At 48.6% G+C, this 19,785-nt stretch overlaps 1 protein-coding gene across 2 annotated transcripts in view; it reads left to right on the plus strand.

Annotated features, from left to right (window-relative positions):
- The window catches only part of RABGAP1 (RAB GTPase activating protein 1), a 99,648-nt gene that overhangs the window by 26,262 nt on the left and 53,601 nt on the right, over window positions 1-19,785 (plus strand). For both annotated transcript variants that reach the window (XM_058159259.1, XM_058159258.1), the window contains exons 8-13: window positions 596-662; window positions 791-893; window positions 4,788-4,957; window positions 5,086-5,260; window positions 7,489-7,582; window positions 11,098-11,248. In XM_058159259.1, the coding sequence (XP_058015242.1) occupies window positions 596-662; window positions 791-893; window positions 4,788-4,957; window positions 5,086-5,260; window positions 7,489-7,582; window positions 11,098-11,248 (760 nt within the window). The remainder of the gene's footprint in view (window positions 1-595; window positions 663-790; window positions 894-4,787; window positions 4,958-5,085; window positions 5,261-7,488; window positions 7,583-11,097; window positions 11,249-19,785) is intronic.

The following is a 19,785-nucleotide window of genomic DNA, read 5'->3' on the forward strand; positions in this document are numbered from 1 at the left end:
AAAAAACTGTTCTGGTGTCTAGTTGTTCTGGTGTGCAGTGCTCTATAGCGTCGTTTTGAGGGTAGGAGTTGAAACAGTTTATGTCCAGGATGCGAGGGGTCTGTAAATATTTTCACGGCCCTCTTTTTGATTCGTGCAGTAGACAGGTCCTCCATGGAAGGCAGGTTGGTAGCCATGGTTTTTTCTGCAGTTCAAATTATCCATTGAAGTTTGTGTCTGTCTTGTTGGGTTGCAGAACCAATAAATAGATAAATAGAATAGATAAATAACGAATATGGCTGTACATTTTAATTGTTATTGTACAAAATGTTTTGTACCCAGACGACACACTGTTTAATGAAAGATGGAGTGTTTGTATTAAAATAAAATAGAAAAAAAAAACCTCAACCCGGGGAAAGCTCAAACTCACCTGACCTGTTCTAGAAAGCCGTTCTGGAAAGTCTTGCTACCCTTTTTCAGGCTAAAAAAATGAGGAGTGGTTTTTAGAGTAGAAGGCCTCCTTTTGTTTTCTTCTGGATTTGATCAGGGCCTGGGAGGACTGTGTTGGGGTATACCGTCTCGCCAATCTCCTTCTCCTCCTCCTTCATGTTTGCAGATGTTTCGGCCTCCTCCTCAGTCCCGGAAAAGACGTACAAAGCGGAGACATGCATTTGCTGGATTTGGTAAACGGCCCTCCTGCCCCTCACCCCGTGCCCTCGGTCTCCCTCCGAAGGTGCCCCCTCTCTCCCTCCCTCCCCTATGGGGTGCCGTGCTGTGTGTTCCATCCCGGTCTCTCTGCTGCTCTCTTTAGGAGTCGATGGGAAAAAGCTCAGACGGGAAATCGTACATCATCACCGGGAGTTGGAACACCAAGTCTCCGCACTTCCAGATAGTGAACGAGGAAACGCCCAAAGGTTCGTAAGGGGTCTGCAACCCGCGGCTCTGGAGCCGCCTGTGGCTCTTTCATTCCTCTGCTGCGTCTCCCTGTCGCTCACAATATGCGTCACAACCACCAATGTGCGGCACTCGCCGGCACGTGATTTATTGAGCTTTTCGACTCTTTTTTGTTTTTTCGGAGTTCAAAATGTTTTTGTTGCACGGAGAAATAAAAATGTGTTTTTTCTGTAACAGGTCATTGGAATAGAATAGAATAGAATATAATTTTTATTATTGGCCAAGTGTGATTAGACACACAAGGAGTTTGTGTTTGGTGCATATGCTCTCAGTGTACATAAAAGAAAAGATACCTTCATCAAGGTACAACACTTACAACAATGATAGTCATAGGGTACATATTTAACAGTTAACGGTACAGCACTTAATAATAGTCATAGGCTACAAATTGATTTCATAAATGCAACACACTCTAGTTTTTTTATACAGAGCATTAAGGTAAAAAATGATACATGCAGCGTTATCGTCATTTTAGAGGTCAAAAGGGATTTTGTGGCTCCTGATGTTTTCTTTTCTGTGGGAAACAGGTTCAAATGGCTCTTTGAGTGTTTAAGGTTGCTGACTCCTGTCCTGACTGGTAGTGCCACCCCAATCCATGGGGCAGTGATGAAGAATGGGAATAGGAATGGAATGGAATAGAATTACAGAATAGAGTAGAGTAGAGTAGAGTAGAGTAAAACGGAACAGAACAGGAAAGGTTATCTGAGGGACCGTCTCTTGCCGTTCACATCTACCCGACCCACCAGAGCGGGGAGGCAGGGAATGTCACGGGTCCCATCTCCGAGGGAGATACACCTGGTGGGACCCAGAAGAAGGGCCTTCTCCATGATGGCTCCGTCTCTCTCTGGAACATCATCCCCACAGAGATTAGAACAGCCCCCACTCTAAGACTCTTCCGGAAGGCACTGAAGACCAGGTTCTGCCAGCGGGCCTGGGGAACCCAGAGAGGGATGGAGCCCATTCAATGGCTCGTGTAATCTAATGTCTCCAGGGTAGGGGGGTGATTTTATTCTATTGTACTATATTAATTTATTTGATTCTTTTTGTTACTTTTTATTGTTTTAAACATAGTTTTATATTCTGTAAACCGCCTTGTGTCGCCATGGGCGAATAGGTGGCAAGATAGATAGATAGATAGATAGATAGATAGATAGATAGATAGATAGATAGATAGATAGATAGATAGATAGAAAAATAGATAGATAGACAGACAGACAGACAGACAGACAGACAGACAGATAGATAGATAGATAGATAGATAGATAGATAGATAGATAGATAGATAGATAGATAGATAGATAGATAGATAGATAGATAGATAGATAGATAGATAGATAGATAGATAGGACAGGATTTTGTTTTTGGCCAACTGTGGCACAAGGAATTAGTCTCCAGTGCAGAAGCTCACAATGTACATATAAACGGCAAGTAATAGGTCATAGGCCATAAATCATAGTTGCGATCATTAATCATAAGTTACAGACAACCGTTGATAAATCGTAAGAAACCAATAGGAGAAGATGAGGAAAAGTTGAGAAATGAGACAGTGCTGGGGGAATTAAGTGTCCAGCAGAGCGATGACACGGTTGGAAAAAAAACCTGCTTGTTTTGGCATGTAGTGCTCTATAGTGGCATCCTGAAGGGGAGAAGTTGAAGGAAATAGTGTTTTTTGTCTTAAAAAGTTTTATTTTGACATTCTTATCCAATAACATATCCAATAACATATTTAATGTACCCTCATATACAATTAATCGGGTTTGCCCGGTCACCACCCCCTTCCTTTTCCTTTTACTCTCCTTCTTTACCTTCTTCTACTTTCCATAACCATCCTCCCCCTCTCTTATCTACATCCTCTCCTCTTTCCTCCCTACTCCTTTCTTCTCCCTCTTCCCTCTTCCTTCCTTCCTTTTCCTCCTCCTCCATCTTCTTCTCCTCCTCCTTCTCCATCATCTTCTCCTTCTTTCCCTTCATTCTAAAGTAGTAACCAGACAGGTCCGATCTTACATTAATTATACATCTTCAATCATCTTTGTACATTAACTATCAATCCATTTTCTACCCCTCCCCTCCCTTCCTTCCTCCCCCACCCCCAGGACTTCCGAGAACCGAGTACAGGGTATAAAACTAACAACAAAATTAAAATCTAGCACAAATCATAATCCATAGTCATTCCTTAAAACCTCCACTCCTTCCAAAGACAAAGAAGATACTTTTCTTCCACTCCATTATATATCAGACCATTCCACTCCTAGAATTCTCAAAAGTTTCGATTGAGTTAGTGTTTATTCTTGAATAAAGTACGTAGTTTTAATATCCAACCTTCATCAATCAATATCAAAACAACGTTCCATCTTCCAATATTCACCAAGGTTTCTTCTAAAATGTCTTTCTTCCCTTAGCAGTCTCTCAAAAATAGTTCATATTTCCAACTTAGTTTCTTTAATTTTTCTGTCCAACCTTCAGGGGTAAGCAATAGTCCATCTTTTCACATCTTTAACATTTATATATACAACAAATAATATTACAAATATCTAAAGTGTCAATTGTAATAATTAAAATCTTCACTTTACCTTACTTATGTCAAATAACATTGTTAAAATTACACCTATAACATCCAAAATATATCTATTATAACAATTACTTTCTAGTTAACATTACATCCATCTCTTAAATATAATATTTTAATATTTTAAATTTTTAGGCAAATTATAATAAGGTTTTTAATGTTGTATTTTATAGAATATTGTCTTGTCTGTTTTTATTGGCCTGTACACCGCCCTGAGTCCTTCGGGAGAAGGGCGGTATAAAAATCAAATAAATGAATGAAATAAATGAATGAATATTTAATCCAAGTTCCTGTAGGAAATAGTGTTGTGACCCAGGCCCAAGTAGCTAGTAATAAACTCAGTCCATGGAAAAACAAACTTTATTCGAACAACTGGGAATAGCTTCATTCCCAGCGTCGTTCAAGTCAAAAGTAAAACAAATGCCTCCCAAACACAAATTCCTCAGTTATCTCACAAACCTTAGTCCAATTAGGCAAACTGCCAAAGGCCCTTCCTGGCAAATGTCCAGAAGCCACAAAAATAAAGACATACACGAAGCAGAGGACGCAGCAGAAGACGCAGCTACAACATTGTTTTCTGGCAAAGCTGAAACACCGGTGCTGGTCTGTTTTAAGCCTTATGGGAAGGGCCAATCATCTCTTGGCCCTACTCCCGAGTCGTCCTCTTTGCTTGAGCTGCTCTTGCCTTCTGGCAGCTCTTCTCATGCGTGCATTAGGAACAGGCTCCTCCTGTTCCTCTGCCTCACTACTATCAGTCTCTGGAGGCTCTGGAGTCCGCCCCTCACTTCCCAATGGCCCTGGCCTCACCTCAGCCTCATCACAACAATATGTTCCCAAATCCCCTTGTGCTCCCAGAGTGGAGGTTGGATCCTCCAGGTCACCTTAGCGGAACATACAGGCCCGGGGATCCACCCGCCCCACCCCATCCCTGTGGAATATTCTGGGTTAGATTCAGGAGTTTTCCTGCCCAGCCTGAAGATGCTGCCGTGGACAAGAGTCTTCCTGCCTTGCACTTCACTGTTCAGCAGCAGCCCATTCTCCAGGGGTAAAATTCAGCTCGGGCGAACCAGTTGCAGCGGCTGCGGCAGGCTCTGCTCACCTGCGGGGATGTGATGATGTCGCTTTTTTTTGCGACGATTTTAAGCCTCTGCGCATGCGCGGACGCCACAGCAAGTGCGTGGGGGACACGCAGATTTGCAAACCGGTAGGGAAAGTCAGGGAATTTCACCCCTGCCATTCTCTAACCATTAGATTTTGCCCTTCTCCTCCTCCTCCTCCTCCTCTGCAGACAAGGTGCTCTTCCTGACCACAGCTGTGGATTTGGTGATTACGGAGGTGCAGGAGCCCGTCCGCTTCCTCCTGGAGACCAAAGTCCGCGTCTGTCCCCCGAATGAGAGGCTCTACTGGCCCTTCAGCAAGAGAAGCTCGACGGAAAACTTCTTCCTAAAATTGAAGCAGGTGAGACACCTGAGCCTCTCCCCTCCTCCCACCCTCAAACCTGTTGGGTCACTCCTGGGTTCCCTGGGACGTTTCTGTTAAGCTTTGAACCCAACCCCGGGATGGGTGTTGTTGATCTCTTGGCTCAGATCAAGCAGAAGGACCGAAAGACCAGCACTGACACTCTCTACGAAGTGGTGTGCCTGGAGAGCGAATCCCAAAGGGAAAGGAAGAAAACCACGGCCAGCCCCGCCATCCGTCTCCCCCAATCCGGCTCCCAAGGCTCTATGATCCCCTCCCCTCCCGAGGATGATGAAGAGGAAGGTAAGGTAGACTGGAAAGGCAGCTATTCCAGGGTGGGTCATTGGCGGGCTGTGGGCTAGCTGTAGCCTTCAATAAGAGATTTGGGACACGGCGCCTCTGTGTGTGTCTCTCTCGCTCACTGCGTAAGATGTCTCAGTCAAAGTCCCCATCAGTCTTCCTAACCACTTTTGGGTCCAGGTTCTGCAAATCGCCCCGTTTGGTCGCTGTGAAAGATGTCCAGCTGTAACAGAGGCTGCCCCTTAGGTCTGAAAGTGCTGCCTGCATTGGATTTGTTCCAGGAAAGCAGGTGTCAGACCTGCCTCAGTCAGGCCCCTTGGGAAAGAAAGACCCTCGACTCCATTTGGTTGAAGTGACAGGTTCTTTTACTAAAGGTTGCTGGCTGCGGTAAAGTCAGCCTAGAACGGGGGTCGGCAACCTTAAACATTCAAAGAGCCACAAAGGTTCTAACCAGAAGCCCCCATTCAATTCTAGAGCCGACCAGAAGTCCGGTTCCCCATTATAGTCTTCTCCTGGCTCAGCATCCTTTTTCCTCTACCTGTCCTAACCGAAAGCCCTACCAATTATGGAGCCGACCAGCAACGGATGAAAGAGCCACATGCGGCTCCAGAGCCGCAGGTCGCTGACCCCTGGTCTAGAACTAAATTTCCCACCTGATAAGATTACAGATTATCCCCCCCCCTCCCAAGCCCTCCCGCCTTGGACCAGTTTGTCTTCAGCCAACGAAGAGCCCTTTAAGGAGAACGCTGAGATGTTTGGGGCAACCCACATCCCAATCACAGGGTGCGCTGGCCTTGTCATCTGGCACAAAGTGGTTTCGTGCTTTCCTGGTCTTCGTCAAGCTGTCCCCCTCCCAAATTCCCATCGTAACTCCTTACATGCTCATTGCCCATTTGTCCCCCCCACCTTTTCCTGTCTAGCCTTTGATGGCAGGATGCCAGCGAGGCGCCAAGCCGAAGATGGCAGACCTGACAGCAGGCTTCAGGCAGGCAGCCTGTGGAAGAGTGGCTCCCCGCTGTGGGGCGCATTTGGTAGCCTTGTGCTTTGCACCCTCCCTCCGTGTTGTGACCCAGGCCCAAGTAGGTAGTAGGAAACTCAGTCTGTGAAAAACAAACAAACAAACTTTATTCGAACAGCTGAGAATTATTTCATTCCCAGCGTAGTTCAACTAAATTAAAGCAAATTCCTCCCAACACAAATTCCTCAGTCCTATCGCAAACCTTGGTCCAATTAGGCAAACTGCCAAAGGCCTTTCTTGGCCAACGTTCAGAAGTCACCGATGCAAAAATAAATGCAACAAGACGAAGCTATCAACGTTGTTTTCCGGCAAAGAACCCAAACGCCGTTGCAGGTCTGTTTTAACCCTTATGGGAGGGGCCAATCATCTCTTGGCCCTACTCTTGAGTCGTCCTCTTTGCTTGAGCTGCTCTTGCCTTCTGGCAGCTCTTGTTGTGTCCCACTCCTCCGCTGATGGCCGGGTCAGGGAAATCCGAATCAGGCGTGCCTCTGCAGCTCTGCCAAAGTCCTAGCAAAGTCCTCAGAGCAGGCAGGAGACCAGAAAGTGACTTCAGCAAGATATGTTTAGACTTTGCCTGACTCAGAGAATGCCAGAAAGCAGATCCTTTATATAGGCCATGGGGTGTGGCTCCATGACTCAGCACTTATCCAGGCCTGCCCCTCCTGTTGCCTCCGCCTATCAAGTCTTCTGACGCGAGGGTCACTCCAGTCGGCAGCTGTTGGTAATTGACCTTCCTCAGGCTCACATGCTGTGGGGGAGGGGGAGGGGTCTAGTTGCTCCGTTTGCCTGGGCATGGAGCCAGAGCTGGGGGCTGGAGGTATTTCCTCCTCTTCAGCCTGTCTGGGCATGGAGCCAGAGCTGGGGCCGGGAGGCATACTAGGACATTCCTCCGTGTTCGGAAGCAGATAAGAAGGCCCCGGCTGTGGTGAGGTCGGACGAGACACAACAGCTCTTCTCATGCGTGTATTAGGAACAGGCTCCTCCTGTTCCTCTGCCTCACTACTGTCAGCCTCTGGAGGCTCTGCGGTCTGCACCTCACTCCCTGATGACCCTGGCCCCATCTTTGCCTCCGACGCAGAGCCCTCATCCGGGCCTTCCCCAGCCTCCAGGACTGGCCCACGCTCTTCCTCAGCCTCACCGCTGTCCGACTCTGTTGCCAGCTCCGCAGGCTGCTGGCGGACCACAACACTCAGCCTCTCCTTGTCTTTTGCAGATAACGACGAGCCTCTGCTCAGTGGCTCAGGGGACGTCTCTAAAGAGTGCGCAGAAAAGATCCTGGAGACCTGGGGAGACCTGCTTTCCAAGTGGTAAGCCCTCTGCTTCCTGTGTCCACGTTCCAGGAATTGTCCCCGTTCAGATTATCCAGTCAGGAGAAGGCCGGGGGGGGGCATGTAGGCAAAGCCCCAATAGAGCCGCTCCCCCCCCCCCAAGCCTTGTGGGTTGAGCCAGATTCTTTGTGATTTGCAGAAGGGAGGTGCCATCATGGCTGTCCCTTCCGCTCGGCTCTTTCTTACACGCATAGCCCAACTTCCTCCCTCTAGGACAGGCGTGTCAAACTCAATTTCATTGAGGGCCACAATAGGGTTGTGTTCGACCTGGGGCCAGGCGTGGCCAGGGTGGGTGTGGCCAGGGTGGGTGTGGCCATCACTCATGTCAGGAACACCTGTGGTGGCCAAGTGCTAAGGCAGGGCTTCCCTCAGACCCCCCTCCCTCTCCTTATAACCAACCTTCCTTCCTTCCTTCCTTCCTTCCTTCCTCCCTCCCTCCCTCCCTCCCTCCCTTCCTTCCTTCCTTCCTTCCTCCCTCCTTCCCTTCCTCCCTTCCTTCCTTCCTTATCTCTTTCCTTTTCATATCTTCCTTCATTCTTTTCATATCTTCCTTCATTCCTTCCTATACCTTCTGCCTCTTTCCTTCCTTTTCATAATTTCCTCCTTCTTTCCTTCCTCCCTCCCTTTTCCCCTCCAAATCTCCCTCTCTCCCTCCCTTTCTTCCTTATCTCTTTCCTTCCTTCCTTTCTTTTCATAATTTCCTCCTTCCTTCCTATACCTTCTGCCTCTTTCCTTCCTTCCTCCAAATCTCCCTCTCCTCCTTCCTTCCTTTTCATAATTTCCTTCCTTCTTCCTTCCTCCTTCCTCCCTTTTCCCTCCAAATCTCCCTCCTCCTTCCTTATCTCTTCCTTCCTTCCTTCTTTTCATAATTTCCTCCTTCCTTCCTTCTTCCTCCCTTTTCCCTCCAAATCTCCCTCCTCCCTTATCTCTTTCCTTCCTTCTTTTCACAATTTCCTCCTTCCTTCTTCCCTCCTTTCCCTCCAAATCTCCCTCCTCCCTCCTCCTTCCTTATCTCTTTCCTCCCTTTCTTTTCATAATTTCCTCCTTCCTCCTTCCTCCCTTTTCCCTCCAAATCTCCCTCCTCCTCCCTTATCTCTTTCCTTCCATTCTTTTCATATCTTCCTTCATTCCTTCCTATACCTTCTGCCTCTTTCCTTCCTTTCTTTTCATAATTTCCTCCTTCCTTCCTTCCTCCCTCCCTTTTCCCCTCCAAATCTCCCTCCCTCCCTTATCTCTTTTCTTCTTTTCTTTTCATATCTTCCTTCATTCCTTCCTATATCTTCTGCCTCTTTCCTTCCTTTCTTTTCATAATTTCCTCCTTCCTTCCTTCCTTCCTTCCTTCCTTCCTCCCTTTTCCCCTCCAAATCTCCCTCCTTTCCTTCCTTCTTCCCTTTTCTTCTTTTTCCTTCCCTCTTCATTCTCCTTTCTTCTTCCTTCCCCTCTTTCCTTCTTTTTTCCTCCCTTCCTCCCTTCCCATCTTTCCTTCTTTTTCCTCTGTCTTTCCTCTTTCTCCTTTCTCCTTTCCCGTCTCTTTTTGCATGCTCAAATGCAAAAAGGGGAACATTTCTCCTTTGGTTTTCGTTTTAGTTTGCTTTGCTAGCCCTCTGCCAGCGAAAACGGAGCCGGCTCACCGAGCTCCGTTTTCGCTGGCATGAGGCACTATGGGCCGATCCTTCGCTGTTTCCAGGGTGATCCCGCGGGTCGGATTTAAGTAACCCCCAGGCTAGATCCACCCCGCCCCCCCCCCAGGCCTTGAGTTTGACACCTCTGCTCTTGGAAGTCACTGATCTGCCTCCTCTCTTAGCCCTTGAAAAGGGCCCTGTTGATTGAGCCAGCTGTGTGCAGCCGTAGCCAAAAAAGCTAATTCAGTCCTGGGTTGTATAAACCAGGGGTCTCCAACCTTGGCAACTTTAAGGTTTGTGGACTTCAACTCCCAGAGCTTTGCTGGCTGAGGAATTCTGGGAATTGAAGTCCACAAGCCTTAAAGTTGCCAAGGTTGGAGACCCCTGGTATAAACAGAGGCATGGAATCAAGTTCGTGTGAAGTATTAGTACCGCTTTAGAAAACCCTTATTTATTTATTTATTTATTTATTTATTTTATTAGATTTATAGACCGCCCTTCTCCCGAAGGACTCGGGGCGGTGTACAGCCAAGGTAAAAAAGAAACAATGTACAATTAAAAGTAGATTAAAAAACTTATTATACAATTTGGCCGAAAATTAAAATGGTTAAAAAATCTAAAAACCCCAGTTTAAAACTTAAATAAAATTTAAAATTCGAAATCTAGACAATTTAAGAAAGCCCCACGCGAACAAACAAATATGTTTTCAGTTCGCGGCGAAAGGTCCGAAGGTCAGGTATTTGGCGTAAACCAGGGGGAAGTTCATTCCAAAGAGTAGGAGCCCCCACAGAGAAGGATCTTCCCCTGGGGGCCGCCAGCCGACACTGTCTGGCGGACGGCACCCTGAGAAGTCCCTCTCTGTGTGAGCGTACGGGTACGGTGGGAGGCATAAGGTAACAGCAGGCGATCCCGTAAGAGTAGTAAGAGCAGACCTAGAATTCTGCAACCAATTTTAGTCACCACACTACAAAAAGGATGTTGAGACTGGAAAAAGTTCAGAGAAGAGCAGCTAAGAGGATCAAAGGCCTGGAGGCTAAAACGTACGAAGAAACCGTTGCAGCATTTGGGTTTGGCCAGTCTAGAGAAAAGAAGGACTAGGGGCGACATGATAGCGATATTCTAGTATTTGAGGGGCTGCCAAAAAGAAGAGGGGCTCAAAATATTCTAAAAAGCACCCGAAGGCAGGACAAGAAACAATGGAGGGAAAATAATCGAGGAGAGAAGCAACCTGGAATAGTGAGGACAATCAACCAGTGGAACCAGCTTGCCTTCAAAAATGGTGGGCGCTCAAACACTGGAGGTTTTTAAAAAGAGACTGGACAGTCCTTTGTCTGAAATGGTGATGACGAACCTATGGCACGCAGAGCCATGTCGCCCGGCATGCACGGCGTCGCCCGTTCCTCTTCTGGGTTTCTGGCGCGCATGCACGCGTGACAATCAGCTAGCCTTTTTGCACGTCGGCGGTGCCAGAAACTGGAAGAGCTGGTCTTCCGTTTTCCTGCAGGAGCATGCGTGCCGTCCAGTTGATCGTCACGCGCACATGCGTGCCAAAAAACTGGAATAGTAGCGGCTGTGCGTGCCTGCGCATGCTGGAAACCAGAAGTTCATTTTCGGGCAAGCGCACACCCCCTGGGCGGTTCCTCTTCCGGGTTGCGGCCCAGACGAGCACACTCGGTGCCAAAAAGGTTCGCCATGACTGGTATCGGTTCTCCTGCTTGAGCAAGGGGCTGGACTAGAAGATCTCCAAGGATCCTTCCAGCTCTACATTCTATTCTGATTCTGATTGGTTGATTAACTTGCTCCCGGGGTGTGTGCCTTCCCTTGTGCCAAGCCCCCGGCTGAGCTCTTGCTCCCTCCTTCCTTCCTTCCCAGGCACTTGAACCTGAGCGTGCGGCCCAAACCCTTGTCTGCGTTGGTGAGGAGCGGCGTCCCCGAAGCTCTCCGGGGAGAGGTGTGGCAGCTTCTGGCAGGATGCCACAACAACGATTTCCTGGTGGAGAAATACCGGATTCTCATCACAAAGGTGGGTTTGTTTGTTTGTCTTTTCATAATTTCCTCCTTCCTTCCTCCTTCCCTCCCTTTCCCCCTCCAAATCTCCCTCCCTCCCTCCTTTATCTCTTTCCTTCCTTTCTTTTCATAATTTCCTCCTTCCTTCCTCCTTCCCTCCCTTTCCCCCTCCAAATCTCCCTCCTCCTTCCTTTATCTCTTTCCTTCCTTTCTTTTCATAATTTCCTCCTTCCTTCCTTCTTCCTCCTTTCCCCTCCCTCCCTCCCTCCCTCCCTCCCTTATCTCTTTCCTTCCTTCCTTCCTTTCTTTTCATAATTTCCTCCTTCCTTCCTTCTTCCTCCCTTTTCCCCTCCAAACCTCCCTCCCTCCCTTATCTCTTTCCTTCCTTTCTTTTCATAATTTCCTCCTTCCTTCCTTCTTCCCTCCCTTTTCCCCTCCAAACCTCCCTCCCTCCCTCCCTTATCTCTTTCCTTCCTTTCTTTTCATAATTTCCTCCTTCCTTCCTTCTTCCCTCCCTTTTCCCCTCCAAACCTCCCTCCCTCCCTCCCTTATCTCTTTCCTTCCTTTCTTTTCATAATTTCTTCCTTCCTCCCCTCTTCCCTCCCTTTTCCCTCCAAACCTCCCTCCTCCCTCCTTATCTCTTTCCTTCCTTTCTTTTCATAATTTCCTCCTTCCTTCCTCCTTCCCTCCCTTTTCTCCTCCGAATCTCCCTCCCTCCCTCCCTTTATCTCTTTCCTTCCTTTCTTTTCATATCTTCCTTCATTCCTTCCTATACTTTCTGCCTCTTTCCTTCCTTTCTTTTCATGATTTCCTCCTTCCTTCCTTCCTCCCTCCCTTTTCCCCTCCAAATCTCCCTCCTCCTTCCTTTATCTCTTTCCTTCCTTTCTTTTCATAATTTCCTCCTTCCTTCCTTCTTCCCTCCCTTTCCCTCCAAACCTCCCTCCTCCTCCCTTATCTCTTTCCTTCCTTTCTTTTCATAATTTCCTCCTTCCTTCCTTCTTCCTCCCTTTTCCTCCAAACCTCCCTCCCTCCCTTATCTCTTTCCTTCCTTTCTTTTCATAATTTCCTCCTTCCTTCCTTCTTCCCTCCCTTTTCCTCCAAACCTCCCTCCTCCTCCCTTATCTCTTTCCTTCCTTTCTTTTCATAATTTCCTCCTTCCTTCCTTCTTCCTCCTTTTCCCTCCAAACCTCCCTCCCTTCCTTTATCTCTTTCCTTCCTTTCTTTTCATAATTTCCTCCTTCCTTCCTTCTTCCCTCCCTTTTCCCCTCCCTCCCTCCCTCCCTCCCTTATCTCTTTCCTTCCTTTCTTTTCATAATTTCCTCCTTCCTTCCTTCTTCCCTCCCTTTTCCCCTCCAAACCTCCCTCCCTCCCTTATCTCTTTCCTTCCTTTCTTTTCATATCTTCCTTCCTTCCTTCCTATACCTTCTGCCTCTTTCCTTCCTTTCTTTTCATAATTTCCTCCTTCCTTCCTTCCTCCCTTTTCCCCTCCAAATCTTCCTCCCTCCCTTCCTCCCTCCCTTCCACTTTCTTCCTTCCCCCTTCCTTCCCTTCCACATCTCCTTCCTTCCTCCCTCCCTCATGGCTGGAATGCAGTATTGCAGACTAACTCCGCCCACTGCCAGCAGTTTGATTCTCCCTGACTCGAGGCTGACTCAGCCTTCCATCCTTCCGAGGTGGGTAAAATGAGGACCCAGATTGTTCTCCCCAAAGTGTCCTGACTCTGTAAACCACTTAGAGAGGGCTGTAAAGGGGTATGTAAGGGCTATTGTTACAAGACGGAGCCTGCGTCAAAGGTAACCGAAACAATTGGACGGACAGGTGAAGGGTGTCAAATCTGTCGGAGTGTGTGACATTTGGAAAGAAGCACATATCTTAGGTTAGGGGGGTCCCACAATCTTCATCCTCCCGGTCCATGGACTAGCATTGGTCCGCACCAGTCCATGCAAAGAGGTGAAGGCCCATCCGTGGGAGGCAGGCAGTTCACGAAACCGCGCCCACTCCGGTCTGTGGAAAAACCTGTCTCCACGGAACCCGTCCCTGGTTCTTCAAAAGGTTGGGGGCCACTGTCTTAGGTCATGTGCGTCTTTGTGTTGTGAACAATCGCATGCGTGCTTTTTCTCCCACAATCTGATGTTTCAAACTTAGTGACATGTTGTTGCAGAGCTGGCAGCAGATTCGGACAGTGAGGAGGTTGGGGAGGAACATGGGCCAGTCCTGGAGTCTGGGGAAGGCTCTGAGGAGGGCTCTGCGTCGGAGGCAGAGAGGGGGCCAGGGCCGTCTGACAGGTATCAGCTGCCTTCGGAGTCTGGCAGCAGTGAGGCAGACGAGCAGCTGGAGCCTGTTCCCAGTGTGCGCATGCGCAGAGTTGCCAGACAAAGGGAACATTTGTTTTGGGTTTTGCCCCATTTTACAATCTTTCCAGCCACCGTTGTTAAGTTAATCACTGCAGCTGGAAAGCTTCGTAATCACTCAGGCGTTTGTTGTGTTTTGGCCCCTTTTACGACCTTTCCAGCCACCGTCGTTAAGTGAATCACTGCAGTTGGAAAGCTTCGTAATCACGGCAGTTTGGTAAGTTAAGTAAATCCAGCTTCCCCATTGCTGGTCCGAAGGTTGCAAAAGTTGATCCCATGGGACCCAGCAACGGCCGTAAACATGGTGATCTGAATTTCGATCCCCAGATCATGGGGATGCTGGTGGAAAGGCAACGGTTGAAAAACAGCCGCAAGTCCCATTTTTTTCCAGCCTCGCTGTAACTTTGAACCGTCACGAAACGAACTGTTGTAAGTCAAGAACTACCTGGAGCAGCCGGGAGCAGTTTTTTTAACATTTCCCCCCCCCTCCTCCTCCTTTTCTTCCTCTATTTGAGTTAATTGCTGCCACCCATCTGGGTGGCAACCTTGAATCCTTGGGCCTTCCTCCCTTTTTCTGCCTTCAAATGGCACTTGACCAGGGGTGTCAAACTCGATTTCATTGAGGGCCGCATCAGGATTGTGTTTCACCTGGGGGTGTTGTTGTGACTCCAGCCCCCGAACCTGGCCCCATGCCCGAAAGTGACTCCCAAAGTGAGGGGGAAGGGCCGGTAAGGGTTAACTCGGGAGCACCGATTCCTTTGGCTCGGCTCCAGGAGCCAGAACCAGACCAGTCGGAGGACGTAATGAGGCCGTCATCCCCTGATTCCTCCCTTCCCCAGGCTACGCCTTCAGACCCAGCTGATAATAATAATCAAGCTTGGCTTGACCCGCGCTTCAGAAGATTAGAGAGGCAGCGTCCTCAAAAGGAGGGGCGGGGCAGGAGCCCCACCACACAGGATATATAAGGAGCTTTGGGACTGTTCTCACTCCACGGGAAGCAAAAGTTTAGCTGATCCGTTTCAAAAAGAGCTGAAAGTCTTGCTACGTGAGTCATTTGTTGGAACTTTGGCAGGCAGCTGCGATTTCTCTGCCAGGATTGATAAGAGCCGTGAATCCACTGGCTGAAGGCCAGCTCATGGGTCTGAAGTGGGGAAGGAGACAGAACAGGTGTGTGCCCGGGGGGGGGGGCATGCTCATCTTGACATCACTCTTGTCGGGGGGGTGTGCCTGTGGCGGCCCGAGGGCTCTTCCGGCGAAAACGGAGCAGCCTTCCCAAGCTCCGTTTTCGGCTGCGACGGCCTCCTGCAACCTTCTCGCCAGCGAAAACGGAGCTCAGAACTGGAAGCTTTTAAGAAGAGGTTGGACAACCGTTGGTCTGACGTGGGGGGTAGGGTTTCCTGCCTAAGCAGGGGGTTGGACTAGAAGACCTCCAAGGTCCCATCCAACTCTTTGTTATTCTATTCGAAGGATGTTGGGAAGACGTTCTTTGGAAACGAAGCAGCCTTCTTAATTTCCTCCTAAGCCAGCCCATTTTAAGAGGCAAATTCAACCCATTCTTGGAGCGGAAGTCCAAGTCTTTAACGTGGCACAGGTTGGCAGCCCTACGCTAACCCAAACTAACCTCAAAAACAAGCTTCACTCTCTGTAGGCCATGACAAAGCAGCAGGTCCTTAGCTGGCGTTCTTCAGTAGGTTCGTTCTTTATTCTTTTATTGGCCAAGTGTGATTGGACACAGAAGGATCTTGTCTTGGGTGCATAAGCTCTCTTTTTAAGACTAAAAGACCTCCAAGGTCCCTTCCAACTCTGTTATTTTATTCTATTTGAATTTGGATCACATGAGCCTGCAGCGGTCGTAAGTGTGAAAAACGGCCCGAAGCCGCCTTTTGCGGTGCTTTGAACGGTCACTAAATGACCTGTTGTAAGCAACGGACTCCTGGAACTTCTACTGGGACGGTGCTCCTTGCCTGAAAAGCCATCCTTCTCCATCGTCCCCTCGAGAGAGGGGCCTTTGTGTGAACACGCGCCTCGGTCCTAACAGCTGGTTCTTTGCTCCAAGCCCCGTCCAGCCTTTTTCTCCGCATTTGCTCCCTGGATAAATAGCATGGTGCACATCACAGGAATCCCGTAAGCCGCTTCGCACCAGCTCCGAGATCCTTCCTGCCGTTGTTTTTCCTCCTGATTTTTTTTATTTTGTATTTAACCAGTACACAAGTCTAAGGGGGGAAAAAAACCCGCACACCTTCACACGACTCTGTGGATGTTGTGACCCAGGGCCAAGTAGGCCGTAGGAAACTCAGTCAGTGGAAATAACAAACAAACTTTATTAGAACATCTGAGAATTACTTCATTCTCAACTAAATTAAAGCAAATTCCTCCCAACACAAATTCCTCAGTCCTATCGCAAACCTTGGTCCAATTAGGCAAACTGCCAAAGGCCTTTCTTGGCAAACGTTCAGAAGACACCGATACAAAAATAAATGCAAGAAGACGAAGCTACCAACGTTGTTTTCCAGTAAAGCCCAAACGCCGTTGCTGGTCTTTTAAGCCTTATGGGAGGGGCCAATCATCTCTTGGCCCTACTCCCGAGTCGCCCTCTTGCCTTCTGGCAGCTCTTCTCATGCGCGCATTAGGAACAGGCTCCTCCTGTTCCTCTGCCTCACTACCATCAGTCTCCGGAGGCTCTGAAGTCCGCACCTCACTCCCCGATGGCCCCGGCCCCACCTCTGCCTCCGGCGCAGAGCCCTTGTCTGGGCCTTCCCCAGCGTCCAGGACTGGCCCAGGCTCTTCCTCAGCCTCATCGCTGTCCGAGTCAGTTACCAGCTCCGCAGGCTGCTGGCGGACCACAACAGTGGATCAGTTGTGGAGTGAAGAGGCCCCGAGAGCTCAACTTCTGTAAAAGGAGGCTCAGTCCTCAACCTAACCCAGGATCGCAGACCTTTGCTGGTGTTTCTTTTGACTGACCTCCATCGTGGACGTAGGATCCTGCGATTCAAATATCTGAAAAAAATGATTTGGCAAATTTTGCTCCCTTGGCTTTGGAAGGGTGGACTTAACCTGCTGCAGGGAGAGGCAGGAGATACAGTGGTGGCCAAAATTGTGGAAACCTTTTTGGGGAAAGTGTATTTTTGAAGTTTGATGGCTAATAACACCACCTTTTTCAAGATAATCTCATTCCATGGCTGGAATGGCCTGAGAATAGCCCAGACCTTCACCCAGTTGAAAATCTATGGATTTTCCGACTAAAGAAACTGGTTAGTCAGAAGCGACCCAGCAATAAAACCGAGTTAATAGAAGCCATCCTTCAATCTTGGTTTCACATGGTAACAGCTGCAGAGCTAAAAGACTCGGTTCACTCCATGGGAAGAAGTTGTAAGTCCCTAATTCATGCTAAAGGTCACCCAACAAAGTATTAACTCATGTGGTGATCATTTTTGTATGTCTCATTTTTTCCTACGGTGTTCATTTTTGTGTATCTCGTTTTTTTCTACGTGTTTCACCTTTTTTTCTTTTATCCTCTAACGGCTATTGCTAATAGCAAATCCTTCATAAAAGCGATTGCATTACATTCTTGATTCAATTATCTTTCCATTGATATATAATCTCATGGTACTATTCCAAAAAAAAAAAAAAAGTGGCGTTATTAGCTAGTTTTAGAAAATACACTTTTCCCAAAAATTTTCCACAATTTTGGCCACTATTGTTAGATCTTTCCATTAAAACTGGAGGCTCTACAGTCTGTATAGATCCAATGTCTCATAAATTTTGATATCTTGTGGGAGGGGGAAAGTGCAAAGAAAAGCAACCAAGATAATTAAAGACTAAAACATACGAAGAACAGCTGTGGGATTTGGGTTTGGCCAGTCTAGAGGAAAGAAGGACTAGGGGGGACATGATAGCAGTCTTCCAGTATTTGAGGGGCTGGCACAAAGAAGAGGAAGGGGTCAACTTATTCTCCAAAGCCCCAGAAGGCAAGAAACAACGGATGGAAACTAACCAAGGAGAGAAGCAATCTGGGATGAAGGAGAAACTTCCTAACAACGAACCAGTGGAACGGCTTGCCACAAGAAGTTGCTTCATCCCTGGAGGTTTTTTAAGAAGAGACTGGACAGCCACTCATTTGAAATGGCATAAGGTCTCCTGCTTGAGCAGGGGGCTGGACTAGAAGACCTCCAAGGTCCCTTCCAGCTCTAGTCTGATCGATCGATCGATTGATTGGTTGGTTGATTGATGGCTGGATCCCTCCTTTTTCCGTCTTCTAAATCATCTTGTCTTTTTCTGACCTGAAGGAGAAGGTGGGGGGGCGGGACAAACCGGAGATGCATTTTTTTAACCGGACAGTAATTTTTATGCCTAGGTTGATTCACTGCTTAGGGGCACCTTTGTTTCTTCCTAAATATTCACACCATAAGAAAGGCTGAGCACCAAAGAATGGAGGCCTTTGAACTCTGGTGCTGGAGAAGACACCTGCGAATCCCTTGGACTGCAAGGCGAACAAACCAGTCAATCCTAGAGGAGATCAACCCTGACTGCTCTTTAGAAGGCCAGATCCTGAAGAGGAAACTGAAATACTTTGGCCACCTAATGAGAAAGAAGGACTCCCTGGAGAAGAGCCGAATGCTGGGAACGATGGAGGGCAAAAGAAGAAGGGGACAGAGAACAAGGTGGCTGGATGGAGTCACTGAAGCAGTCGGCTTGAGCTTAAATGGACTCCAGAGGATGGTAGAGGACAGGAAGGCCTGGAGGAACGTGGTCCATGGGGTCGCGATGGATCGGACACGACTTCGCAACTAACAACAACAAAATATTCACACATTTATTAGCACCTGACTCAGGTGCGTACTTAACATCAAACCAAGAAAAAGGTCCCATTAGCCAGAAAAAACTTCTACTTCACACCGGACTAAACAGGAAGAGGGGATACATATATATATATATATTGGGATATATATATATATTGGGAGAATTCTCTACGCAGTTTTTAGGAGAATGTCCTTGAATCATCCCCTTGAAATGGTTTTTTTTTTTTAAAAAATTTTTTGGGGAGCAGTCTCTAATCGACTTGATTCAAGGCGGTTCGCTTTTTGCACCACCCGGCCCGCATCCGCCTGTCCGTGAGGATTTCTTGACCGAAAAGCTGCAGAGAAATGAGGAGGCTGCCTTTTCCCATCCTTCGGATTCCGAGTTTCCACGGGGAAAAAGAGCCAGTTTCTATGGTAACCGAAGGAGCAGGACGGAGAGGGAGATGCTCCGAAGGAACCTTCTTCTCTTCAATGGCTAACTAAGGAATCACCTAGGTTGCTTCAAAGGATCCTGCCTGATGGCCAGCTAGCTCTCCCTCCCTTCTCGGCTGGCCCTTAAATCTGAGCTCCTGCTCCGGTCCTGAGATTATCTCGCCTGGCTATGAATATTCAAAGCAGAATCTTTCTCCCATTCCTGCCAAACTTGTGGAGGGGGTGGTGGAAATATATATAAAAGAGGAACAGAAAGCGTTGGGGCTAAAGGGATCTGGAAGCGCAGCCGAAGACCTGAATCCTGGTTTAATCCAGAGGCTTCCCTCAAAAGAGAGCAGGATCCCGGGTTCTTGGTGTTACTTCTGTGAAGCCACCTTTGGATCAGGCGCCCGGATTTCAGTCCCGTCAAAACTCCTGCAAGGGTCACTCTGGTGGATCTCGGGTCACAAGGACGGGGCACCGTTCCCTTGGCTGAGGGGTGGGGAAGGGAGTGCCATGTTTCGGCTTCCCCCTTTTGGGTTGGGGAGGGTCAGGGCTGCCAAAATGCATCAGGGAGAGAGAGAGAGAGGGAGGGTCCCTCTCTCAGCAGCCCTCCCGAGGGGCTGCTACCTGGGGGGGGAGGGGCTTGGCATCCCTCCCCTTCCCTTCCATCTGAAGGGACCAGCCTGCTTTCTTTGGGGCCGTTGGAGAGATTTCGACCTCCCAACTGCATCCGTAACTCCTAGGCAGAGCTGAGAGGCAGGGGCAGGTGGGTGGGTTTGATTGATGCTCCCCCCCCCCACGCCAAGAGAAACTTTCTGCAGGGGCGGTGGGCTTGGCAGTGCAGTGGAGAGCGAGCAAGCGCGCTGGAGGAGCCTGGGCGCACGCAGGCGCGCCCGCGCCCACCCGAATCTGCAGAGCCAGCTGGGTGGAGAGAACCAACCGAGGGGCTGCGCTGCCTTTTCCTCCCCTTCTGGACCTGCAGCGGGCAG

The sequence above is a fragment of the Ahaetulla prasina genome, chromosome 16, assembly GCF_028640845.1.
Source record: "Ahaetulla prasina isolate Xishuangbanna chromosome 16, ASM2864084v1, whole genome shotgun sequence".
Lineage (NCBI taxonomy): Eukaryota > Metazoa > Chordata > Lepidosauria > Squamata > Colubridae > Ahaetulla > Ahaetulla prasina.